Source organism: Myxocyprinus asiaticus, chromosome 2 (genome assembly GCF_019703515.2).
Source record: "Myxocyprinus asiaticus isolate MX2 ecotype Aquarium Trade chromosome 2, UBuf_Myxa_2, whole genome shotgun sequence".
In the NCBI taxonomy this organism is placed as follows: domain Eukaryota; kingdom Metazoa; phylum Chordata; class Actinopteri; order Cypriniformes; family Catostomidae; genus Myxocyprinus; species Myxocyprinus asiaticus.
In genome coordinates, this window is record NC_059345.1 from 6604795 (window position 1) to 6632452 (window position 27658).

The following is a 27658-nucleotide window of genomic DNA, read 5'->3' on the forward strand; positions in this document are numbered from 1 at the left end:
CATTATGGGAACATTCTGTGTCTGCTGAAGACTAGGATTTGCAATTTAGATATTTTTGTTCTTCAATAATAACATTCTTTATAGGTTCTTTTCAGGTTGTCACATAAAAACCTCCATGCATCGTTCTGGGAAGGTTAGTTTAAGGGTATAAAAATAAAAAAATTACACAACCATACACTAACGTTAGTGGAACGTTCTGTGTCTGGTGAAGACAAACTAGCATTTGCAATTTAGAAATTCTTTGTTCTTCAATAATAACATTCTTTATAGGTTCTTTTCAGGTTGTCACACAAAAATGTCCATGCAACATTCTGGGAAGGTTAGTTTAAGGGTATAAAAACTAAAAAATTACACAACCTTACACTAACGTTAGTGGAACATTCTGTGTTTGATGAAGACTAGCATTTGCAATTTATATATTCTTTGTTCTTCAATAATAACATTCTTTATAGGTTCTTTTTAGGTTGTGACACAAAAACCTCCATGCAATATTCTGGGAAGTTTAGTTTAAGGGTTTTAAAGACTAAAAAGAATGTTCTTAGAACATAAGGAGTTAGTTCCCAGAAAATAGCCAATTGAAAACAATACACTAACGTTAGTGGAACATTCTGTGTCTGCTGAAGACTAGCATTTGCAATTTAGATATTCTTTATTCTTCAATAATAGCATTCTTTATAGGTTCTTTTTAGGTTGTGGCAAAAACCTCCATGCAACATTCTGGGAAGGTTAGTTTAAGGGTATAAAAACTAAAAAATTACACAACCATACACTAACGTTAGTGGAACGTTCTGTGTTTGATGAAGATTAACTAGCATTTGTAATTTAGATATTCTTTGTTCTTCAATAATAACATTCTTTATAGGTTATTTTTAGGTTGTCACAAAAAAACTCCCTTTAATGTTCTGGGAAGGTTAGTTTAAGGGTTATAAAGACTAAAAAGAAAGTTCCTAGAACATTAGGAGTAAGTTCCCAAAAAATAGCCAATTGAAAACCATACACTAACGTTACGGGAACGTTCTGTGTCTGCTGAAGACTAGCATTTGCAGTTTAGTGTTCTGCAATACATTTAAATTTGTTCTGCAAGTTATTTAAAGTTATTTTTAGGTTGTCACACAAAAACCTCCATGCAACGTCCTCAAATGTCTGTCAATAACCAGCTCTACATTGCATGGCTGAAAAGTTTAAATCCTACTTTGTGTATAATATGTGTACATGTTTCTTATGAAATTATGGACCACGACATAACCTCAAACATTTTATTAATTTCCACATAACTTGGAAACAATCTCATAAATCGTTGCGTAAGAAAGGGCATGCTTAGGCATGCAATGATCTCACAACATGATGATTTCACTGGATGAGTTGTATAAAATATACAATAGCAGTTTATCATTCAATTAATTTAGGTGATGTCAGTCAGGTCCCACTGAGAAACATAAGCTGGTATTTTTTACACTGCTTTCAGTCCCGATCGTTATCTAAGTTGCTGGACAGAGAGACAGGCAGAAAATCACACAGAAGAGTAACAGCAGAAGAGAACAGGCGAGCAAACATGCTGTAAAAATCTCCACAGGCTCAGATCTTCAGCCAACATGTTCAAAGGTGGGGTGGCATAGAGACAAACTGTTCACGTGACCTCTGTATGTGCGGTCACCTGCACATAACCTGCCCGCTGCGATGGTTTCTCAATTAAAAAAGGCACTCAGCATATCAATAATATCTTGCAAACTTGTTAAAAGATGTTAAAGGGATAGTTCTGCCAAAAATTTGTGGATGAATTTTGGGTGAACTATGCCTTTAACTGCTCAGTAATATAGAATACATATTGAAAACAGTGGTAACAGTCTCAAACTTTATCGAGTATGAGCCGGAAAACATCCACCGCCACACCTCTGTTGTACTTTTACGTCATGTGGTGTACATGGAAAGATGATTCTTTAATAGTGAGTCTGGCATAGCAGTGTTTCAATGGTGAATGTGTTTACGATAGTCAAAACAAACTACACAACTGCATTGTGCTGAAATTGAGTGATTATGCCAAAAGGAGGCGGGATTCATGAGTGAAGATAGAATTATTCATGTAAGTTCGTTATGATAAAAATGTGCTATGATGAAGCCCTTTAAGATAGCTCTTACCACAGACTTACAGTTATGTCAAATCTGTGTATGTAGATGAGAGAGTTGTTTATTTATGGATGAAAAAATGAGTGTCTGCAGCGATCATATAGGGCTGTACCCTGGAATATACTGTAGAGGGGGGCGTGTTGTCTTGGACTTTTAGGTTACACATGTAGAGTGAATTGCATCTTACATCAACTATATCATTGTACATTAATCTTCATAGTCATCATTAATTGATAATGTGCCATTTAAAAGAAAATAAATAAATGTGAAATAATATGTGGTAAAACATATCAGATGAGCTGTATATAAACAACCTACAGTAAATGTGTGTAATACTACAGTTCTACAGAATATTGTAAATGGATCTTTATTGTGAATCAAGGAAAAAAATTAAGCAAAGTTAACTAATGGATTTTAATGGAATTATATAATAAATTGAACCATAAAAGACATTTGCAATTTACATGGGCTTGCCCCAACTTACACAGATATTAACTACTGTATTTTTCGGTTTCCTTATATTAAGAAGTGGTGCTAAGTGTGCATTGTGTGCATATTTTACTCTTGATGACAATTCTGTTATTGACATTCTACAGGCCATATGTTTAAATAAAGAAATGAATGAACAAAATGGCTACACTGATGTTGAGTAAAATCACCATGACCACCAGGACAGAGCTTGAGCCCTGTGAAAAGAGAGCAAAATGTAGTTATTAGAATTTTATAAAAAAGTATCAAAAGTATCATATCAATATGTCTGTTTTACATGCACCACTAAATGTTGCATTGAGTAAAATCAGAAGTGAAGTTTAAATTTTTTAAGATAAAATACTTTCTTCTATTCCAGCTTAATATGCAGAAACAACCACAGCATACTGTAAGTAAGGATGCATAGGTTGATTTCCATGAAAAGCTGTGAATCTGAGGAGCTTTTGCCATTGCTCAGTTTGTTTGAGCGTCCCGACCAGCCTGACAAAGCAACACTGGTTCAACCAATGGCATTATATTGGGTCGGGACTATCAGTTAGAAATTTAAATAGCAAGGAATTTAATGATTCCAGTTCTGATTTAGTACGTTTTTTCTCTCACTAAAACAAGAGTCATTTGTACAGGAATCAGACTACACTAGTCACACTGTATGTTGTGAGCTGTAAATTCAAAAGTAGGACTCATAAGAGTTATTTGTTCAAGAATCAAACTACACTGGTCACACTGTATATTTCGTGCTGTAAATAAATAAAAAAAGATTCATAAGAGTAATTTGTTTGGGAATCAGACTAAATGGTCGCGCTGAAATTTTCACACTGTAAATTCAAAAGAACCAACTCATAAGAGTCATTTGTTTGGGAATCAGACTAAATGGTCGCACTGAAATTTTCACAATGCAAATGTAAAAGAACCAAGTCATAAGAGTCATTTGTTTGGGAATCAGACTACACTGGTCACGCTGAATTTTTCACACTGTAAATTCAAAAGAACTGACTCATAAGAGTCATTTGTTCAGGAATTGTATTACACTGGTCACGCAGTATGTTTTGCGTTGTAAATTTTAAAAACAATTTAATCATGAGAGTAATTTGTTCGAAAATCGGACAACACTGCTTGCTCTGTATGTTTCACAGAGTAATTTCAAAGAACTGACTCCTAAGAGTCATTTTTTCAATAATTGGACAACACTGGATGAGCTGTACGTTTTGTGCTATAAATTCAAAAGAAACAACTCAAAAGAGTCATTTGTTTGGGAATTGGACTACACTGGTTAAACTGTATGTTTTGTGCTGTAAAAACAAAAAACAAAACTATTCTTAAGAATAATTTGTTTTGGAATCAGACTTCACTGGTCACGCTGTATGTTTCGTGCTATAAATAAAAAAATCACTTGTGAGAGTCATTTGTTCAGGAATCAGATTTCACTGGTCAAACTGTATGTTTCATGCTGTAAATAAAAAAGAAACGATTCATCAGAGTAATTTGTTTGGGAATTGGACTAGATTGGTTGCTCTGCAAATGTTTCGTGGAGTACATTGAAAAGAACCGATTCAAAAGAGTAATTTGTTCGGGAATTGGACTACACTGGTAGGTTTTGTGCTGCTGATTCAAAAGCGGTGTTGTAGTGCCACTGAATCAGAGTATTTTAACAGTGTTGTGTCCACATCGGTGAAAGAATACATGTTCGAGAATGGTTAACAGTATTTATTTTAACAATGGAAACGGAGTGTTTGGGAAATAAATGTTCTGTTTGCAATGCCATTTGGTGATACTTGTGGCACAGAAATAACACACTTCACCTTTAAATATTTGGAATCATAGATCCATATTAGATGCCTAATGTAGCAAGTGCAACATATACATGATGTAGCAGCTCTTTTACTCTCAGCAAATTTCATGACAGCTTACTGCAAAAACTGTTTTGCTTACTGAGTTTGTCTTCATCAGGTCCAGATGCTCTACATATTGGTCCAGGGTTTCTGGAGAGGAACTTAAAGGGGGTGAAAGAGTGATTTCCCTGTGCAAAGGCCACTCCTCCACATCCACCCCGACATTCAAGGTGTCGAGCATCTGCACAGAGTCCATGGACCCCTCCCTGGCTGCAAGACCCCATTCTTTGCCTTCATGGTTTCGCTGACGTAGTCTCTGCAAATTGTGCCCTTGGAGACTTGAGCATTTCATGCCAGAGCAAAAGTTCTGTTTGGAAATGGAGTCTAGGGGCTGGAACCTCATTTCAACCCGATAATCGCTTTCACCTTCTTTCTCCTGCACATGTGAATGGGATGAGATCCACTGGGAATTGTTTTCAACAGTCCATCCCAGGGTGGAGTTGTTGGTTCCATGGTCTGACGGCTGGTAGGCGTTCAAGCTAGACTCGCCGATTGTGTGATTGGTAAAATACTTTCTTGGCTTGTGGTTGGAGTGGACATGCTCGTGTTGTTTGTGATAACAGGAAACATGCTCTTGGGGGTTATAATGGTAGGAAACATGTGGTTTTTCGTTTTTAGAAATAAAGTCCTTTGGTTTGTGATTGGTGGAAGCATGCTCATTGGTCTTGTGATTGGATAAATTATGACCCTTGTGGTTGGAATATATGTGCACCTGTGGTTTGTACTGGGAAGTGTCGCACTCAACAGTTGAGTTCTGATTGGATGGTGTATGATCCCAGTCTCTTTCCCTGGAAATTGTATGTTCCCTGGATTTCTGATTCAAGGACACATGCTTCCAGGGCTTTTGGTTGGAGGAGATTTGATCCCACACTTTCTCATGGACCATATGCTCAACTGGCTTGTGATTCGAGGAACCATTCTCCCATGGGTGATGCGTTGAGGAGGTCTGCTCATGTCCGTTAATGTGGTTGATCTCCTCTTCCAGTAGGGATGGAGTTGTGGAGCGACTGCTCTCACCTTCACTTCCCCTTCTGTGAGGATACATGTCAGTGGTCCAGCTGTTGGCTCCACCTCTCAGGGTGTCCGTGCCTCTACCTTCTACGAGAACCTGGATCTCAGTGCCTCCTTGTTCGTCCACAGCGCTCTGGCGCATGAAGCAAGCATTTCTGGAGCGATGAGTTGGCGGGCTGCAAGAGGGCGAGGAGGGGTTGCTCAGAACTGGACTCAGGTTTGGCGTCTGGGCTGGGGGTGTTGTGTCTGGTGTACAGAGCTCAGGACTGTCTGTGCCAGTGGAGGTCACCTCCACGTCTTTTTCTTTCCTGTCCTGATGCTTTGGTCTCTGGCACTCCAGTCCTAGTAAATGGAAAGGTTTATATGTGACTTTGGACACACATTACATAAGAAATACATATTTGGACACTTAAACCACACTAGTATGAATGTCCTTGCATTAGATAGCTCAATATCAAACCAAGCTGCATCTGCAGAAAAATGCCGCCAGAACTTTTCTCAATTTTAACTTCACTGTTTTTGCTATAACGTTTAACCAAATGGTCCCAAGGTGATTTTTGGTGGATGTATGAAATCAATTCCCCCAAAGTTCATACAGGTGTCCTAGCAGAGTAACCACAGGTCACAGCTTATGAAAGTAGCATTATTGGTATGTGTATATGTATAGCTGAAGACTACAGTGTAAAACAGTTCAGAGCCAGTGGCAGTATGCAGAGTTCTTATAGGGACATAGCTTAGTGGAAGAAACTGTTTCTGGTGTTGTTTTAGTCCCTGTTGTCAAAAGGTCTTCAGATCTTTTTTTATATTCTAAAATATTTGTGTTAAAACTCTCACACTGTGCACACTGAGCATAAAGACTTTGTTGATAACTAAATATACTATATTCAGGCTGAAACAGACAACTTCATAATTCGTACGAGATGGCGAAATTGTAAGATATCATGACATGGCTCATACGAAAAGGTACGACTTTTATTCCCACTTTACACCAACCAATCAACAAACATATTTTAAGAAATGTTGTATGTGAAATTTTAGTTAGCCTCCTATCCAACACTTTATTTTAAAAAAAGGAAACGTCTCTGAACAAGTTCTATATTCATGTGACTGATGTATTTCAATAACCTGTAATACGGTTCCGATGAATTATTTCCTTCATGGTACACAAAGTTATTTTCTTATTAAAATCATGGTTAAATTTAGGGTTTGGACTTTAATGGTTACATTTAAATTTAAGCATTTGGCAGATGCTTTTATCCAAAGCAACTTACAGTGCAACCAATGTATACATTTAATCAGTTTGTGTTCTCTGGGTATTGAACCCATGATCTTGGCATTGCTAGGGCTATGCACTACCAGTTGAGCTACAGGAACTTTTTAGTTACATATTGGTTTGGGTTGTGGGTTAAACAGAACAAAAATCGTAATAACATTGTTCGTTGTTTCGTTTATTTTTCTGTATGGGATTTAAAGTGGTATGTTTTGTATGAGCAAACTAGAATGATATCTTACGATTTCGCCATCTCATCCTATAATCAAGACTTGTTGCATTCTTACATGCATTTCAGATATAGGGCTCTATTTTCATGAGTGTGCAAAGCGGAGCGCAACGCGCTACGACCATGCGCTACGTCTTTTCCAATTTACGTGCAAGCGCTAATTCTAAGTGCATATTTTGTGCCAGGGCAAAGCGCAGGTGACCATGGGTGGGAGTGTTTGCGTTATCTGTGGGTGTATGCATGCAAACGTCTTGGTTACTGATGTAACCTCTGTTCCCTGATGGAGGAAACGAGATTTTGTGTTGATGTAGTGACACTAGGGGTTCAATCTTGAGAGCCCCAATCACCTTTGCTTAAAATAGAAAAGGCCAATGAAAATTGGCGAGTGGAATTTGCATGCCACTCTCCGCCCCGGACATACGGGTATAAAAGGAGATGGCGTGAATCACTCATTCAGATTTATGCTGAGGAGCCAATAGAGAGTCCCGGCCATGTCAGCGGCCGGTTCAGCGCCGCGGCAGGAGGGACACAATGTCTCGTTCCCTCCATCAGGGAACAGAGTTTACATCAGTAACCAAGACATTCCCTGTCTGTCACTCACTCGACGTTGTGTCGATGTAGTGACACTAGGGGTTCCTATAGGAAACGCCGCAGGCACTGAACCATGTCACAAGGCACGGAAGAGTGGACACAGGCAAGCTGCTGCGTACCTCGCAGCGAGCACTCAACCATGTTTGACCAATGTCTTGACCTTCCAGCGAGTTAGGTAAGGCATCTCCCTAATCCTGTTAAGGGGGGAGAGGGAACTTACTCAAGTAGGCTACCAGCAGTGCCTTTCTTAATTTGCTGTTAAGCAATCTCCTGCCGAGCATTTTCTAGAATAGCGCTGGGAAGTGCTCTTCCCTCTCCAGGAAGGAGAGCACTACGGAAACCACATCCTGCCAGAGGGAGGTTAACATGTGGAGCATACCTCACATGGACTTACCAATGGGGAAGTACACATATGGAATGATACCACAGGAGGACCCTATCTACAGAGAGGGTACGCAGCACAGTGGCCGAGACAGAGAAAGCTATGACTAGGGGAAACACAGGTTTCACCTAAGGGTGAACCGAACAGTGGAAACTCATCATATGGGATTACCAAAGGGGAATCACCAAGCATGGAGTACTGAGACCAAGACAGTGCTAAAGAATTAAAGAGGCATCTGGATTTCACCGGTACGGGGAACTGTTGTGGACAAAAAGCGCACATTATCACCTTTGAAAAAAGGGGAAAGGTGCAATGCAAGCGGTACACCCAACCGACCGCCTGGTCTACCTGCTGTTACCGCGTAACACTCGGGTCGAAACCGGATCTATGCGTAGGTTATAAAACCTTGCAAAGGTATTGGGCGTAGCCCAACCTGCAGCTCTGCATATGTCTGCTAGAAAGGCCCCCCTTGTCAGTGCCCAGGAGGACGCAACACCTCTAGTGGAGTGTGCCCGGACTCCCAAGGGGCATGGCAAGTCCTGAGACTGGTATGCAAGAGAAATGGCATACACAATCCAATGGGCCATCCTCTGCTTGGAGACAGTTTTCCCATTCTGCTGTCCTCCAAAAAAGACAAAGAGCTGCTCTGAGCATTTAAAGTTCTGCGTGCAGTCCAGATAGATGCGCAGGGCGTGAACAGGACACAGCAACGACAAGGTCAGGTCTTCCTCCTCTGAAGGGAGCGCTTGTAGGTCCTGAAAAGGAGTGGTGGGAACTTTGGGCACGTAACCGGGCTGGGGTCTCAAGATCACGTGAGAGTGTGCCGGCCCAAAATCCAGGCATTCGCTGGTAACAGAGAGTGCCTGCAGGTCCCCCACCCTCTTGATGGAAGTGAGCGCCAGAGTGCTGAGCTCAGCCTGCTCCAGGGGCTCAAACGGGCCTCTCTGTAGGGCAGGTAGGACCACAGAGAGATCCCAAGAGGGGATCAGGCATGGTCTAGGAGGATTCAATCTCCTCGCACCTTTGAGGAACCTGTTGATCAGGTCGCTCTGTTGTGAGGGATTGCCGTCCAGTGTATCGTGGTGAGCTGCTATGGCAGCCACGTACACTTTCAGGGTAGAGGGAGACAGCTGTCTTTCCAGCCCTTCCTGAAGAAAAGACAGCACAGACCCGACAGCACATCTCTGTGGGTCTTCCCCAGGGGAAGAACACCAGTTAGTGAAAAGACGCCACTTCAAACCATGCAGCCGCCTTGTAGAGGGGGCCCTGGACTGAGTGATCATGTCTTCCATCCAGGAGTCAGACGTGGAGATTCCAGAGGTCTGGTTGCGGGTGCTGGAGCGTACCTTGCCCCAGAGTGAGAAGGTCCTGCCTCAGGGGAATGTGCCAGGGAGGTGCTACTGTCAGGAGCATCAGATCCGAGAACCAAGTCTGGTTGGGCTAGTATGCCGCAACGAACAGGACTTGCTGCTCGTCCTCCCTGACTTTGCACAGAGTCTGTGCAATGAGGCTCACAGGAGGAAACGCATACTTGCGTAGCCCCTGAGGCCAGCTGTGCACCAAGGCATCCATGCCGAGGGGGGCCTTGGACAGGGAGTACCACAGGGGGCAGTGAGAGGAGTCTTGGGAGGCAAACAAGTCTACCTGTGCCTCCCCGAATCTCTCCCAAATCAGCTGGACTACGTGGGAGTGGAATCTCCACTCCCCGCGGAGCGTTACCTGCCATGAGAGCGTGTCCGCTGCACGGTTGAGGGAACCCGGAAGGTGAGTGGCTCGCAGAGACTTCAAGGTCTGCTGATGCTGTCGGAGGTAGTCAGAGTGGACAAGCCCGCAAAGCATGTATGGGCAGTAAAAGGTGCCTTCCATGACTTCGTTAGCTCCTTGTGCACTTCTGGGAAGAAAGGCACCGGGATGGGGCGTGGCCGTGAGTCGTGCTCCGAGCCCAGAAACCAATCATCCAGCCGTGAACACTCAGGGCAGGGTGAAGTGTTCCACTTCAGCCTGATGTTCGCAGCCGCCCAGGCAAGCATGGCTGCCATCTCAGCATCCGCCTCATCCTGTGCTCTACCACCTGTGGGCAGGAGCTCAGAAGATTCGTCCGCTTCCGATAGCAGAAGCCCACCCTCCGATGCCACAACCGAAAGCTCATCCTCGACGCGAGCCACGAATGACACATTAAACCCACCCTGAGGCAGACTGCCTGCATCACTCGACAGCTCGTCCGGACAGAACGAGCATGCTGGGGGATGGGAGGTCCGCGGGGGCTGAGCCGGTGGAAATGCTCCCATGTCCACATCTAGATCACCAGCGGTGATTGCCGACCTGGCCAGCTAAGTGTCAGCCCAGGACAGACCGGGTTGGGGAGCTGCTGCGGTGGCTCCTTGCTTCATGAAGAAGGAAGTGAGCCGCGACCACAAACGTTCTTATGGGCATGTTCTCGCAATGAGAACATAACCCTTCCACGAAAGCCGCCTCGGCGTGCTGGCGCCTCAGACACTCGAGGCAGATTTCATGGGTATCCGGAGGGGAGAGATAACGGCCACATCCAGTAGCGCAAACGCGGAAGGACATCTTTAAAAAGACACCAAGCGTTTGCGTGAGCTCTTTTAGAAGGAAATATACTCTTTGTAATATACTCTTTTAGCACCTGCAGACTCAGGCTGCCGAAGCACCCAGGGGAAACACAGCACTCAACCGTGTGAGGGTGACCGCTGATATGCGCCATAAGAATCCAGCAGCGTAGCAAAGGGTGAGAGGATGAACACACAAGCATTCGGCTCTGAAGAAAAAATCTGAATGAGTGATTCACACCATCTCCTTTTATACCTGTATTTCCGGGGTGGAGAGTGGCATGCAAACTCCACTTGCCAATTTTCATTGGCCTTTTCTATTTTAAGCAAAGGTAATTAGGGCTCTCAAGATCAAACCCCTAGTGTCACTACATCAACACAACATCGAGTGAGTGACAGACAGGGAACTGGGGGTTTATTGTATGGTAATGAAGTGCCGTAAAATGCAATTCGCTATTTTCCTGAGAAACAGGTCATTGCGCTAAGACATCAAAATTTCAAAAGCAGGTCTGTTTGCAGCACAAAGTCTAAACACAGTTCCTGTGCTTGCAGTTGGGAGATTTCACCAGCAGGTGGTAATAAAGTTCGTGTCCAAACTCAAATATAGTGGAACATCAAATTATGTCCCTGACGATCACTGTTGTGGCCGTTTTATGAAACAAATATTTATGATATTTGTGTTAAACTATCTTTAGGTCATGGTTTATTTTGTAATAAACCATGCATTTATGTATTTATGATTTAATTTGTATTTAAGATCCATTTTGTATAGGTATTTTTACACCTGTTGTCGAAGAGTGATTTTTAAGTCACTGCACAAGGGGCCGGTGGATGAAGTTGGAGAGAGTACAATTTTTGATTTTGGTATGATTTTTTGGACCACTTCTTTATTTTGATCGTATTTTCATTTCTTTTAATGTGTCATTTGAATATAGAAATATTTTTGGTTTAATTTGTTCATGTTTCAATAAATCAATTACATTTTTCAAAATCAATATCGATACAATGACTGTTAACACTAGCCATGATTTGTGTGTCAGTACATGAAAATGATTAATAATACAAACATTTTCTACAATTTAACGGAACAGAAATCCAAATCCTGACGAAAAACACATTTTCCATGCGTATAAAAGGAGCGTGTCACTGTCATAGAACTATGCCTGACATACAACAGGGATGCAGTTAATGCACAAAAGAACATAAGTCCATATTTCTATTCTTCTAATTTATTGCATACAGTCGATTTACACTACCAACTTCTTATGAATGTGCTGTCTTTGTTTATATCGCTGGTGCTTGACAGGAAATGAACTATATAATAGAATGCAGATGGTGCTGGAGAAGAAATTAAATTGCACTTGACCCACCACATTAGCGCTTTGCACGCGCAATTTCACCAAACCCACTTGCGCCTAGACTTAGCGCATGCTTGCAGTAAAATACCAAAACTGATTTTGTGCCTTTATGCTTCAGAAATTTACTGATCTGGATTGCTGGTTTTCTTGAAATATGTTAGACTGACCATTCCCATAGTGATGGAAAGAGGGGGAGAGTTCTTTGGCAATAGCCCTGGCTAGACAACACTCCTCCAGAGCTCTCTGTGCAACTCCCTCTGCAGCCTCTGCCTTTCCTCTAGCATGGCTCATCCTGCAAAAGAAGATTTGGTTCAAATGGCATGACTAAAGAAAAACAAAACAAAATGTCCCTACGTGTTTTTTTGTGTTTGTCCATAGCTTTTTAAATACACTTAAAGGGGTCATGACATGAGGAATACAATTTTCCTTGATCTTTTGACATATAAGAGGTCATTGTCCTTACATACTGTAAGTTTCAGAATTCAAAACTACCTCCTCACTGTAAAAAGAACATTTGTTGCCAAAACGACTCGTTCTCTATTTTCTACACATTGTGATGTCACACTGTGGTAGACAGTTGCATCTGACCGCCTCCACAACAACATATCAATGCCTACTTAACCTTTAATCACTTTCGTAGCCCGCCCAGCAAAGGTGAGCAATGAGATGGCAAGTAGAGAGAGCAGATCAGTCAAGACCAGAGAGCCAGTCATAACAGTGGGCGTTTACTGTCAAGTCTTAAAAGAGAAGCAGCATCAAAACCGAGAGTTTCTGACAGAGGGTCTGAATGAGGATGGAAAATTATCATGTTTTACAAATATATGACTGTTTTGTGTGCAAAAAACGTTACTTATAAGTAAACACTAAGTAACATTAAAATAATAAAAAAGGCATGCCATGACCCCTATATAGAGGAATAAAACTATCCCTTTTTATAACAACATTTCCTTTGAAGCAAGATCTAACTGTCTTACCTGGACAATGCAATCTCAGCCTTCTGCTTGGCAATGTCTGCAGCTTTCTCCGCGGCTTCCACAGCACGATCAACCTTTTCACGGATTTTGCTGGTGCGGAGTGGTATAAGGTTTTTCCGCTTGCCACTCACCAGAACGTTCTGCTTGTATTTTCCCTCCTCCTTGGTTCCATTGGGAAAGGTGGTACAGCCATATCCATGCCGTTTGTTTCCGAACCACTCGCCTTCATAGCGAAGCCCATCTGAGCGGTGACTTACACCCCACCCCGATCGCATATCATTCCTCCATTCGCCAGCATATGTTTCTGTGACAGTGGCATCAATGCTGCCCCCTGCCTCAGCTTCACCTAAGCTGACATTGGAGTTGATGTCTGACGCGGCAGAGCTGACGGTGCTCATACCTGCCTCGCTGCAGAAGGAACTCTGCTTGCTTAACTGGCTGGCCAAAGAGCTCTTGGATTCAGACCTACGCAACTTCAAACCACTCAGTATGGACTGTCGGAAGCGCCCTTTCCTCTTCCTGTGCCTGTCTGATTCACTCTGGGCACAAAGTACAAAGCCACTGCGCCCCAACGGACTCCCAGAGACCCCACTGATACCAGAGCCATCTTCTGGAGTGGGGGCCCCTTCGCTGTGATCGGAGCGAAGCGAGTTTATGGATGTGCACATGGGGGAGAAGATGATGGCTGCCATGCCATAAGGCACACTCTGTCGCATACCATAGCCATGACGCATACCATTCAACCATTGGCCCCGGTATGTACCTGCAAGAGGAACAGGGATAGAGCAGAGTGTTATTTATATTATTTGTATGCCTACAAATTACATAATCGAGTATCAGGCTGTGTTTTTGTGTGCCATTTATAAATTCTTAAAAAAATATATAGATGAGACCGGGCTAGTTTTGACACCTCGAAGTTGTCACAAAGGCTGTGTCTCAGTAACAATAAGATTTGGAGTTGAAAATCCAATGACACAAATGTGTGTTCTCTCTGCCAGAGGTATATTGATTTCAAACACAAAAACCTCTTAAATTTGAAGAGTTTTTGTGAATTCTACCCTTCAAAATTAATTTTCATTATTATCATATTTTTGTTATAGCTCCTGGGCATACAAGCGAGCATAATCAAACCATAGTGGCATACAGTACATTAATACTAGGGTTGTAAAATTTGTATCTATGCAGGTTGTCACATACGTTCTAAGTAGAGCTGTCAAAATAAACGCGTTTAACACATGCGATTAAAAAAGTTTTAAATGTTAATTCTTCTTAATTACGATTAACCCATTTACCATTAATAAAGCATAAACCAGCAAAAAAACTTGTGGGGCTAGGGTGGAATCTTTGTGATGTGTCCACCTGGAGTCTTTACACTGATGCACACTACACAAACACACATACAACGGCGATGGGAAAGGACCTCTTAAAGTATTTGATGTATAAAACAAGCCCAGATTGGACTTGTGACAGAAAGCAAGTACTTTGCAGCCTCTGTAAGGCACAATTTATTTACCACAGAGGCAGGTCAAGTTTTAACAATCACGCAAACGCAGAATGAGACGTTTTTGTCTGCAAGCGCATTTCATGTGGAGTTCAAAGCGGCACTTGACTCTGGCATTGATGCTCTAACGTGAATCATGAACACGGCTTCACAATTGCTGTAACAAAAGCCACAGTCTGCCGGCTGATTAATATTACGGAGGATAAGGGCTTAAGAGATTTAATGCCCATTGCAATAAATATGCAACCTATGGAGAGACTAGTTCTTTCAATTAGTCAAACTCCCAGTTAGACTTTGGAAAACGTTTAATGTTCCTTGACTTGGTGCTATTTTAGTGCATTTCTATCTTTATACTGCGGAAGGGTTTGTTTGGAAATATGTAAAATTGTTACATATTGTTTTGCTTGCTTTCTTTAAAAGGAAATAATTGTATAAAAAGGTATATATAAAGAGTAAAATTTCAGCACTTTCAAAATTTGTGATTAATCGCAATTAACAATGAAAAATTATGTGATTAATAGTGATTAAAATGTTTAATTGACTGACAGCAATAGTTTTAAGTGTCATTTATACCAAGATGTTCAAGATGATTAAATCAAAAGTTTTTTAATAACTGTCCAATAAGTGAAAGGATAGAATTTGGGGTAAAAAGCCCCCCTGTTGCAGGTGCTAAAGTTCGTCATAAAACATTGTTTTTCTTAAGTGGGGCGAATAGATTTGTTAGGAAAAATTTTCAAAGTAGGCTCACACTGACTGATTCAATTACAATGGAGATTAATTTGTAGAATACTTGAAATGCCAAATATAATTGAAATTAACAGGAAATTGTGTACCCTTTTCTGAAGTGGTTATCCTAAAGGTGCACTCAGTAATTTTTTCCTCATTAAAAGGTTTAACTCTTAAAGACATGAATTGTAATTTTGCAATATATGTAGGTAATCATGAGTACACACATTCAAATGAAGAATCCAGTCATATCAGTAACCTTATAAAAGCTGTTTTATTCTACATGGAGAGGGTCTGCACATGGGGGCTGCCATGTTAGAATCACATGACCAGCTGAATACTACTTGTTTAATCTCAGTAACCATCCTGTTATTTGACACTTTCACTCGTTGTTTAAAGTAATCATGGCTGACTGTGAACACTACATTTCTGCAATGTCATCTGAAAACTATTGATTTTAAATGATGCTGCATCCAAGACGCTAGGTGTCAGTGTATGTCCAAGATGACACAAATACAAAAGTTACTGAGGTCACCTTTAATTTGTTACTCAAAAAAGCACCTTGCTGTCTCAAATGTATTTGCATAAGTTGGCAAATTTTGCCCTGTAACTATTGCCCCTATATCTACAATATACTGCATCACTATAACCCCCCAGGTGCCAATCGTTGGGTAAAAAGCTCCCTTGCGATCTTTTTATTAAATTAATTTTAATCAAAACAACCTTCCGTTCCATTATTATTTATTTTCACACAAATTATGTTGCTTTGGCAAGATTCAATAAAAGGAAATTTATTTTTTCAATCCTGATACACTCAACAACCAGAAGAAAAAACATGTTTTTCCTTAAGGGGTGCCTTTTTAACTATTGTACCTTACAGTTATCTATTTTAGCATGTTCTAAAAAGCAACCTAGCTATAATCAAAATCAGTGCACTGACGATCAACTTTGGAAAGCTCACTGGAAGCTATTTCCATTCATGACAGAGCACCTCCTATCTACTTGAATGGGGGAATGACGAAATCTCATAAACGGTTGGTCAAGATTACGATCAAAGAACATATTTAAAATCAGCAATAAAATCTCACAACACTGGAACCATAAATGGTGTCTTGTTACCTCAGATAATGCTAAAAAAACACATTTTTCCAGCTTGCATAGGTAATGCGCATGGGTGTTCTCGAGTTGATTGACAGGCGATGTCTGTATATAAAATTTGATTGGCTCTTTTATATGAAAGGCGGTACTTCCTTTCTACAAACATTGACTGTTGGGCGTTCCAATTTCTTCCATTCATTTTCAAACAAATAGCTTTATTCAAAGTAGTACCATATTTATTTTTTGACGGGAATAAAAACGAACATGTGAGAGATCCACTTGTACAAAGCTGTATGATGGTCCTAAATCACAATTGGATTTTTTGTCTAGGCTATTGAATTTTGTTTTGTTTAGAAAAATGTATTTTTCAAAGTTTCTTCATCTGAACAATCCCCAGAGAGCAAGGAGTCGTTGATTCAACATCTATTTTTAGTTGTAAGGGTCGGGATAAGTCGTCGATCAATATTCAATGTTGAATCAACATTCACTATTTAGTCGGTACATCAGAATGTTGTCAGATTGAAAATAGAACATATCTTCAACGTCGGAATGAGGTCGATTCATCAACGCTGACCGATTTGGTTGAAATCATAACGTTTGTTCTAAGTTGAAACTTAGTTAGAGAAGTCGGAATTCTGGACATGTGTATTTTTTGAAACTACACTGACATTTGTTTGTTCCCCCTGTTTCCCCTTAGGTTAGTGTTTCCCGTAGCGCAGTTAAACATTAAACATAGTGGGAAAAGACTTCGACACTAACCTAAAGGGGAAACAAAGGGGGAACAGAGTTCAACACTAACCTTAAGGGGAAACATTTGGGGGACAGACTTTGACACTAACATTAAGGGGAAACATAGGGGGAAAAGACCTTGACAATAACCTAAGGGAAAACATAGGGGGAACAGACTTCGACACTAACCTTAAGGGGAAATATAGGGGGAACAGACTTCGACACTAACCTTAAGGGGAAATATAGGGGGAACAGACTTTGACACTAACCTAAGGGGAAACATAGGTGGAACAGACTTTGACACTAACCTAAGGGGAAACATAGGGGGAACAGAGTTCAACACTAACTTTAAGGGGAACATTTGGGGGAACAGACTTCGACACTAACCTTAAGTGGAAAAATAGGGGGAACAGACTTTGACACTAACCTTAAGGGGAAACAAAGGGGGAACAGACTTTGACACTAACCTAAGGGGAAACATAGGGGGAACAGACTTCGACACAAACATTAAGGGGAATCATAGGGGGAACAGAATTTGACACTATCCTTAAGGGGAAACAAAAGGGGGAACACACTTTGACACTAACCTAAGGGGAAAGAAAGGGGGAACAGACTTCAAAACTAACCTTAAGGGGAAAAATAGGAGGAACAGATTTCGACACTAACATTAAGGGGAAATATAAGGGGAACAGACTTCGACACTAACCTTAAGAGGAAACATAGGGGGAACATACTTGGACACTAACATTAAGGGGAAACATAGGGGGAAGAGACTTCGACACTAACCTAAGGGGAAATATAGGGGGAACAGACTTCAACACTAACCTTAAGGGGAAACATAGGGGGAACAGACTTTGACACTAACCTAAGGGGAAACATAGGGGGAACAGACTTCTACACTAACCTTAAGGGGAAACATAGGGGGGACAGACTTTGACACTAACCTTAAGGGGAAACATAGGGGGAACAGACTTTGACACTAACCTAAGGGGAAACATAGGTGGAACAGACTTCGAAACTAACTTAAGGGGAAACAAAGGGAGAACACACTTTGACACAAACCTAAGGGGAAATATAGGGGGAACAGACTTCGACACTAACTTATGGGGAAACAAAGGGGGAACAGACTTCGACACTAACCTTAAGGGGAAACATAAGGGGAACAGACTTCGACACAAACCTAAGGGGAAATATAGGGGGAACAGACTTCGACACTAACCTTAAGGGGAAACATAAGGGGAACAGACTTCGACACAAACCTAAGGGGAAATATAGGGGGAACAGACTTCGACACTAACCTTAAGGGAAAACATAGGGAGAACAGATTTCCAAACTAACCTAAGGGGAAATATAGGGGGAACAGACTTCAACACGAACTTAAGGGGAAACATAGGGGGAACAGACTTTGACACTAACTTAAGGGGAAACATAGGGAGAACTGATTTTGACACTAACCTTAAGGGGAAACATAGGGGGAACAGACTTCGACACTAACCTTAAGGGGAAACATAGGGGGAACAGACTTCAACACTAACCATAAGGGGAAACATAGGGGGAACAGACTTCGACACTAACCTTAATGGGAAACATGGGGGAACAGACTTCGACACTAATCTAAAGGGGATACAAAGGGGAACAGACTTTGACACAAACCTAAGGGGAAATATAGGGGGAACAGACTTCGACACTAACCTTAAGGGAAAACATAGGGAGAACAGATTTCCAAACTAACCTAAGGGGAAATATAGGGGGAACAGACTTCAACACAAACTTAAGGGGAAACATAGGGGGAACAGACTTTGACACTAACTTAAGGGGAAACATAGGGAGAACTGATTTTGACACTAACCTTAAGGGGAAACATAGGGGGAACAGACTTCGACACTAACCTTAAGGGGAAACATAGGGGGAACAGACTTCGACACTAACCTTAAGGGGAAACATAGGGGGAACAGACTTCGACACTAACCTTAAGGGGAAACATAGGGGGAAAAGACTTCGACATTTACATTAAGGGGAAACAGGGGGAACAGACTTCGACACTAACCTTAAGGGAAAACATAGGGAGAACAGATTTCCAAACTAACCTAAGGGGAAACATAGTGGGAACAGACTTCAACACGAACTTAATGGGAAACATAGGGGGAACAGACTTTGACACTAACTTAAGGGGAAACATAGGGAGAACTGATTTTGACACTAACCTTAAGGGGAAACATAGGGGGAACAGACTTCGACACTAACCTTAAGGGGAAACATAGGGGGAACAGACTTCAACACTAACCATAAGGGGAAACATAGGGGGAACAGACTTCGACACTAACCTTAATGGGAAACATGGGGGAACAGACTTCGACACTAATCTAAAGGGGATACAAAGGGGAACAGACTTTGACACTAACCTTAAGGGGAAACATAGGGGGAACAGACATCAACACTAACCTAAAGGGGAAACATAGGGGGAACTGATTTTGACACTAACCTTAAGGGGAAACATAGGGGGAACAGACTTCGACACTAATCTAAAGGGGATACAAAGGGGGAACAGACTTCGACACTAACCTAAAGGGGATACAAAGGGGGAACATACTTTGACACTAACCTAAAGGGGAAACATAGGGGGAACTGATTTTGACACTAACCTTAAGGGGAAACATAGGGGGAACAGACTTTGACACTAACCTAAAGGGGAAACATAGGGGGAACTGATTTTGACACTAACCTTAAGGGGAAACATAGGGGGAACAGACTTCGACACTAATCTAAAGGGGATACAAAGGGGGAACAGACTTCGACACTAACCTAAAGGGGATACAAAGGGGAACATACTTTGACACTAACCTTAAGGGGAAACATAGGGGGAACAGACTTCGACACTAATCTAAAGGGGATACAAAGGGGGAACAGACTTCGACACTAACCTAAAGGGGATACAAAGGGGGAACAGACTTCGACACTAATCTAAAGGGGATACAAAGGGGGAACATACTTTGACACTAACCTAAAGGGGAAACATAGGGGGAACTGATTTTGACACTAACCTTAAGGGGAAACATAGGGGGAAAAGACTTCGACATTTACATTAAGGGGAAACAGGGGGAACAGACTTCGACACTAACCTTAAGGGGAAATATAGGGGGAACAGACTTCGACACTAACCTTAAGGGGAAACATAGGGGGAACAGACTTCGACACTAACCTTAAGGGGAAACATAGGGGGAACAGACTTCGACACTAACCTTATGGGGAAACATGGGGGAACGGACTTCGACACTAATCTAAAGGGGATACAAAGGGGGAACAGACTTTCACACTAACCTAAAGGGGAAACATAGGGGGAACAGAGTTCAACACTAAACTTAAGGGGAAACATAGGGGGAAAAGACTTCGACATTTACATTAAGGGGAAACAGGGGGGAACAGACTTTGACACTAACCTTAAGAGGAAACATAGAGGGAACAGACTTCAACACTAACCATAAGGGGAAACATAGGGGAACAGACTTCGACATTAACCTTAAGGGGAAACGTAAGGGTAGAGACTTCGACACTAACCTTAAAGGGAAATATAGGGGGAAAAAGACTTTGACACTAACCTTAAGGGGAAACATGGGGGAACAGACTTCGACACTAACCTAAGGGGAAACAGGGGGAACAGACTTCGACACTAACCTTAAAGGGAAATATAGGGGGAAAAAGACTTTTACACTAACATTAAAGTGAAACATAGAGGGAACAGACTTCAACACTAACCTTAAGGGGAAACATAAGGGAACAGACTTCGACACTAACCTTAAGGGGAAACATAAGGGTAGAGACTTCGACACTAACCTTAAGGGGAAACATGGGGGAACAGACTTCGACACTAACCTTAAGGGGAAACATAGGTGGAACAGACTTTGACACTAACATTAAAGTGAAACATAGAGGGAACAGACTTCAACACTAACCTTAAGGGGAAACATAGGGGAACAGACTTCGACACTAACCTTAAGGGGATACATAGGGGGAACAGACTTCGACAAAGGGGAAACATAGGGGGAACAGACTTCGACAGAACACCGGGCCAACCATCAGTGGACACGTCGCTAGAAAAAGGTAAGCATAAATATACTTTTATTCATCATTTTACACAATGTTTTGTCAGTCTATCATTAAATATCACTTAAGATTTGAATTGTTTTATCCCTCAGTGTTCTAAAAACATTTCCGTTTGGTCATTTTGTAATTAAATGCCCTATTTGCGTACTACCCAGTTTTCCGTGAGGCAGCCGGTAAGTGAGGTAAATTTAGATAATTCACCATGTTGGACTCATTTCAGTTTTTGTAGAAGGTCAACGTCAACATGATCAAATTCACTCATATTTTCTAAACTTAAACTTTAGTTTATTAATTTCTCTGTCTTCCGCTCGCGAATGTCCTATGATGCGTGCACAAGCCTGCAGTTGTGCCGCACGCTTCACGCTTAGTCAGTAATACACAAGATGAATAAATGTTAAAACTGTCATTACTTTCTCAAACACTGTGTTTTAATTTTAGGGACAAACCTTGTGGCACTTTCTGCACTATTGTTTATAGAGGTCCAAATGAGCATGGCAAAGGTAGATGTCTCAAGTTATCTTTATAATATTACAATTGTATGTCTCACAACAACAATATAACAGATTTAAATGCATTGTCATCTGCTGTACCTATAAATTGTGCTGGGAAACAGGATTAAATATGATGATTTTATGATGATGATTAGTAGTAGGACTGTTAATAATACTGCTTAATAATGTCACTTGTACATATTTGTCTTTTTCAGAGAGATGTCCAGTGCCTTACCCCTGTTTCATTTGTTTCATGCTTCGGAATGTAATAGTTTTTAGACAATAATATTTTTTGCATTGTTGAAACGTTTCTGCTGCATTGGTTTTTTTTTTTTTTTTTTTTTTTTTTTGAGGTTTTGCAGTAAATCCACCCCAAAGAGGCTCAAATACAGAATAAAGTGGTATTCTTTTTGAGTATTGTATTGTAGTGCCAAATATCTCAAGATAATGTTTGGTATACTGTAGGGTGGAGTTAAAATAGAATAACCTGTTATTTCTCAATAATTCTAGAATTTACATATTAAGACTTGAGTTTATTATGGAATGACTCACTGTTGAAATGCAGTTTCACTGTGATTGATGCCTTTTCTTTTACCTTTAGGGAGGAACTTCTCAACAGAGCCACAGCACATCACTAAATGGTAAAGGTTTTCTTATCATTGATCACAATTTTCCACCTTTGCAAGCTTACATGGTGCAGACCAAAAAACAGATGTCATTTGAAATAAATGTTGCCTGTACACTTACTGATGCACATTAATTACTCCAGAACAAAGTACTTATAAAATATGTTGTAAGCCTGCTGATCATTAACCCTTAAAAGGGCAAGAACATAAAAATACTTCATAAATTAATTTATGAAAACAAATTAATTTATTGCTATTTTCTAACATATTAAATTTTTTAAACTTTTACATTTTTTTTTCTTCAACATCCTTCTTTTATTGAAATTTTTTTAAAGGTAGGAACGTTTGCCGTGTGGTCAGTGGATTTATCACAATGCTGCCATGTTACTTTGAATTAAGGTTGTGAATCGATGCCAGAGTTTTAATACAAAGTCACATGACCTCAGTATTTGCAGGGACTCTATTTTCAATAATTTTCACAGAAATTTGGCCAATTTACTCACTGCTCCTCGCTTCAGCCTCTCAAATGCTGTATTGCCCAGGATACAAAAACCTTTATAGAGTTTTAAAGGCATCATAAGAGTTGTTATACTCCTGTGTTATACTATTTTTCTTCAAATGTGTTCAGCAGAATAAAGAAAGTCATTCACAACTGGGATGGCATGAGGGTGAGTAAATGGTGAGAGAATTTTCATTTTTGCGTGAACTAACCCTTTATTATTGCTCCCTCGCAATAAATTATCCATGGTTTTACTTTAGTAAAATTGTAACAAACATGACTTTAGTAACCATGGTAAATCTTGTAGTAATGGTTTTTAAATACCATGGTTATTAAGTTTATTTTTCATAATGGTTAAATGTTTTTTTATTTTGTTTTTCAGCAGTAACAATAGTTTAATTATGGTAGTAAAACCAGAGGAACCACAAGATTCTTTTGTATTACCAATTGTATTACCATACTTTTCATTGTCCTGAATCACTGTTAAAATAATACAAGTATCACGGTTAAAATACGGTTACTACTAAAACCATTGTAAGTTTTGTGGTTATGGTTTTACTACAAACACCATTGTTCAACTGTGGTTACTGTACTAAAACCACGTTTTTGTTTTTTTGCAAGGGAATACAAAATATTTCAGTGGGGGAAAAAAAATCCTCCCTCTCTGCCCTCTTAAGGGGTGCCTTATGTTCCAAATCTGTATGTTATTCTTTTATGAAACACAAAAGAAGATATTGCAATATTGAATTTCAGTCAACCACTCACTTTTATAGAAAAGAAAGAATGAATGAATGAAAATGGTGACTGAGAATGTCAGTCCATAATGTTCTGCCTTACATCTACTTTTGTGTTCCAAAGGTTTCAGAACAACACAAGGGTGCGTATATGATGACATCATTTACATTTTATGGATGAGCTAACTCCATTTGTGAATGCAACAGTGTGAAGGCATTTTTCTGTAACTGGCTGTTAAGTATTAAGATTTATCTGTAGAAAAAGCTAATGTATTTGTAAATGTATATTTTGTATAAATAAAACAATGAGTATCTGAATGTGCTGTGTTTACTAAAGAATACATAAATAGGCTGATCTATTCATTTTAAGTGTTTGGTATTTTAAAAAGAAAACTAGAAAATACATTGTTTGTATAACGTCTTTTCACTCAACTAACCAAACCAATTAGATCGATTTTATGTTTGTTTTCAGTGGTGTAAACAACGTGGATTCAATGTGATTTCTATGAGGATAAAGATGCGGAATCAATGTCGGAGCTCACCGAGAGAGACATCAATTATACATCGATTCAATGTCAGTTTGCTATCTGGGTCAACACCAATTTAAACAACAGTATAACACATTGAAGAGACAGTAAGTATCTCTCACAGCCTCATTTTCATTACAGTCGAAAATAAAGCAACTGTCCAAGGTGCTGAAATGTAGGGATGATGAGTGTAACCTCACTATTGTTAGGTGATTTACCAAGAATATTACAGTCCTGTTTAGTTAACAAGTCAATTGGTTTAGCACACAATATCATACTGATAATTTTCCAGATTTGTACAGAAGTCTAACAATCTTTCAAATGAAGAGGTGTGTCATGCAATTAGAGAATTTGCGAACATTAACGTTGCCAAAATTACCCGTGTGTATAACGAGGAGGTTTATTATGTTAGACTATTGATGCATGCCCCAATCAATCAGTTTCATCATTGCCACTGCATTAATAACGATTGAGCACACCAGGAAGCGGATTACACAAACATGTGAAACAGCCAATCTGCGATCACAGTGAAAGTAGTTTCACACACACACTAATCTATATTGGAGAGGACATGTAGGTTAACTCTCAATATCTATGGTGGTTAAGGCCCTGCTTTAGGGCCTTCATTATTTAGCCATAAATTACATCCCCCGTCAACATACAACATTTGTTTCCCAATTTAGAATATCAGAGAAGCAAAGCATTTGTAAAATAACTTACTCTTATACTCGAGTGTATAATTTGACTAATGTGCAAACATTAAAAATGTGTATTTAATAGACACCATACACTATAGTTTATTGGACTGTTGCTGAATGTGAGAAAAAAAAAAAGTACTGTTAAAGGTACAAATGCCATCACTGGGGTGAGCTTTTTGGTACCTCTAGTTGAAAAGTATAACTTGTTCTGGGTACATAATTGGGGTCGGTACCAAAATGCGACTTTAAAGTGGGCAAGTGGTTGCTTCTTCATTGGACCTGGAGGGGTGTCCAAAGTTTCTGGGGGGGCACAAGAACCCCCCCCCCCAAGCAACTGAATGGTGGCCAGAACTTTGAAGGTTCAAACTGCACATAAAAGCAGCATAAAAGTAATCAATATGACTCCAGTGGTTAAATCCATATCTTCAGAAGTTATATGATAGGTGTGAATGAGAAACAGTTCAATATTTAAGTCAATTTTCTACTGTCCACTTTAACTTTCTTTTGTTTTTGGCTATTCGCATTCTTTGTGCATATCGCCACCTACTGGTCAAAGTTGGAGATTTACAGTAAAAAAGGACTTGTTGAGCTGTTTCTCACCCACACCTATCAAATTGCTTCTGAAGACATGGATTTAACCAATGGAGTCTTAAAGATTACTTTTATGCTGCCTTTATGTGCCTTTTGGAGCTTCAAAGTTCTGTCCACCATACACTTGCATTGGATAGACCTACAGAGCTGAGATATTCTTCTAAAAATCTTCGTTTGCGTTTAGCAGAAGAAAGAAAGTCATACACATCTGGGATGTCATGTGGGTGAGTAAATGATGAGAGAATTGTCATTTTGGGGTGAACTGTCCCTTAAGGGTACAAATGGGTACTCAAAACAAGGGTTGGCCTTGTACCTTCAACAGTACCCTTTTTTTTCTGAAAGTGTTGCCTCTTGCAAAGAAAACTTGTTTGGTGGAAAAGTGTAGCGATATAGATTACAGATTTATAGTTTCTCACCTCCATCAGAATAGGTCTCCGAGCCATATCCATCCTGTAAGCCATTACTCCAGGTGCCCTCATAACAGGAGCCGCTACTAGTGCTTTCCAACTTGCCATACCTGCCCTTAAACCCTTGTGTCCATTCACCCTTGTACTCCCACCTCCCTTTGATCTCCACACCAATGCCATGCCTTTTGCCCTGTGCCCAGGTTCCCTTGTAACTGTTCCCACTGGGCCAAGTGTAAACTCCAAGAACTTCAAAGCCATGGCTCCAGGCCCCCGCATACTCGCCCTGGCCCTGGGGCCCCGTGCAAACCCCTCGGCCATGCGCCTTGCCCTGCTCCCACCCTCCACAGTATGACCCCCCATCATCAAAGTCAAACCTGCCTCCAGTGGACATGCATGAAACAGGTTTTGGCAATTTTTCAGAATGTCAAGTGGAAGGAAGCAATTGGCAAGCAAAAAAAGGAAGACTGTGATAAACAAGGCAGGAAGTGTTACAGCAACATTCCTCCTGTCATTCAAGTAGATTTTAACTGGATAGAAAAAAAACAGTGCTTTTAAGTCCAGACAATTTAAAGGGGTGGAAATGAATTTACAATGCTACCATCCTGCCGTTATAGCCCCTGCCTGCTTGTGCACAACCTTTGGTAATGGATGTCTTTAAGCATGCTGCTTCCGACAGGCATACAGATGCTGAGCTTCTCCCTCTCTTTCTCACTCTGCACGGTCCCAAAAGGCTGAGGCACTCAGCCGTGCTCCGCGTTCCCTGCGTGGAGATCAGCAGGCAAACAAGGCCTAGTTTTTTTCCACGACCAAAGAGATCCACTCAGCAGCAGCATTGATACACTCAATCAGACATTACATCGGTCCCCAAACGTACCACACCGGCTCTCAAAAATGGGGAAATACAGCAGAGCATCCGTACCCTAGAAGCCTGGAGGATGTTCAGACCTCCCTCTAGATCATGTTTGAAAAAGAAAATGACAGAATTTCCTCGGCTATGCCTTCAATAGGATCAATTTGGCACAGCAGTTTTCCTATTGCTGCTCTCTCTCTCTCTCCCCTTTTGCTTGCCTTTCCCTTCTGTGCTCCTGCTGTGGTGTAGAGGAGAAGCTTTTTTTCCTGGAAGACTGTTTAAAGCATGAAAAATCAGTGCAATCCTGCTCTTTGGTCTTCTCCTCTTACACGTTTATAGGCATATTTAAAGGTGCGTATCCTTGATGGTCTCAACCCATATGATGCTCAGTGTCTCTAGAATATGCTCATTACAGGATTGTTCCACCCCAACCCATTCCCCTCCCCCACTCATGCTCTCCTTTTTGTTCTTAAAGGGATAGAGGCGAAGAAGGCTTCCCTAATTATTCATCTTTCCCTTATAATTCTGTCCCCATGAAGCTCTCTAATGATAACTGTTATGCTATTATTACTCAGTATTTGATTGTTTTTATTACATCTTCAAAGATTAGATTGAAAAATGCATGCATTTTCTCAAATCTCATGGTATTTTAAATCAATAGCCAGTGAAATGATAATTTCATGAATAATTGCTTTGTAAAACGCTAAACCTGAGTTGAAAAAAATGAAAGGACCATCTCAGCTAAATTCCCAGTTACAGTGTAATAACATCTCTTACTAACATTTTCACTGTCAAGTTATATCCAGAATGACAACTTTGTTGCGATGACAACATAACGCTGGTAATCTCTGTATGTGATTTTATCACACTAAAATCATGTTAACATGTATAATGTGTACATTGGAACCTGGAATATTACTTTAAGCACTCTTTAATATCTTGGTAGGTAGAAAGTAAATAATGGATCACTCCAAAGCAGCAGTCTCCAACATGGTGTCCATGGGCACCTGGGGCTGGTTGCACCACCTAGCTGTGTTGTAAATGGGCACTCCTATGGTTGCCAGTCCTTGCTAACATTGCGCAAGCCAACATCCACCGTGACTCTGCCACCATCCTTGAATACAACAAGATTCTGGCAATCCCTGATATGCTGATCCACCAGGACCTTGCAACAGCATCACACCCCCGAATTA

The 27658-nt window shown here is 40.7% G+C and overlaps 1 protein-coding gene across 2 annotated transcripts; it reads right to left on the bottom strand.

Moving 5' to 3' along the window:
- Window positions 1-1251: 1251 nt before the first annotated feature.
- jph3a (junctophilin 3a) lies at window positions 1252-26825 on the bottom strand. Of its 2 annotated transcripts, XM_051647655.1 has the most exons (5): window positions 25625-26825; window positions 12888-13650; window positions 12081-12205; window positions 4543-5855; window positions 1252-2810 (listed from the first exon to the last, which is right to left on the bottom strand). In XM_051647655.1, the coding sequence occupies exons 1-5, from the start codon at window positions 26004-26006 to the stop codon at window positions 2730-2732; spliced, it is 2664 nt and encodes an 887-aa protein (XP_051503615.1). In that variant the 5' UTR covers window positions 26007-26825; the 3' UTR covers window positions 1252-2729. The 2 variants fall into 2 exon arrangements, with proteins under 2 accessions (XP_051503615.1, XP_051503624.1); XM_051647664.1 differs by lacking the exons at window positions 1252-2810; window positions 4543-5855; window positions 12081-12205 and adding an exon at window positions 20931-21029 and having other exon boundaries at window positions 13559-13650.
- Window positions 26826-27658: the final 833 nt, after the last annotated feature.

Bases quoted from the DNA above. Each gene is read 5' to 3' on its own strand.
- jph3a (XM_051647655.1), bottom strand. From the start codon at position 26,006: ATGTCCACTGGAGGCAGGTTTGACTTTGATGATGGGGGGTCATACTGT. The intron at 12,206-12,887 runs GTAAGACAGTTA...CTTCTTTTGCAG, and splicing joins GCTGAGATTGCATTGTCCAG to GATGAGCCATGCTAGAGGAA. The intron at 5,856-12,080 runs GTCAGTCTAACA...TCCATTTACTAG, and splicing joins TTTCCATCACTATGGGAATG to GACTGGAGTGCCAGAGACCA.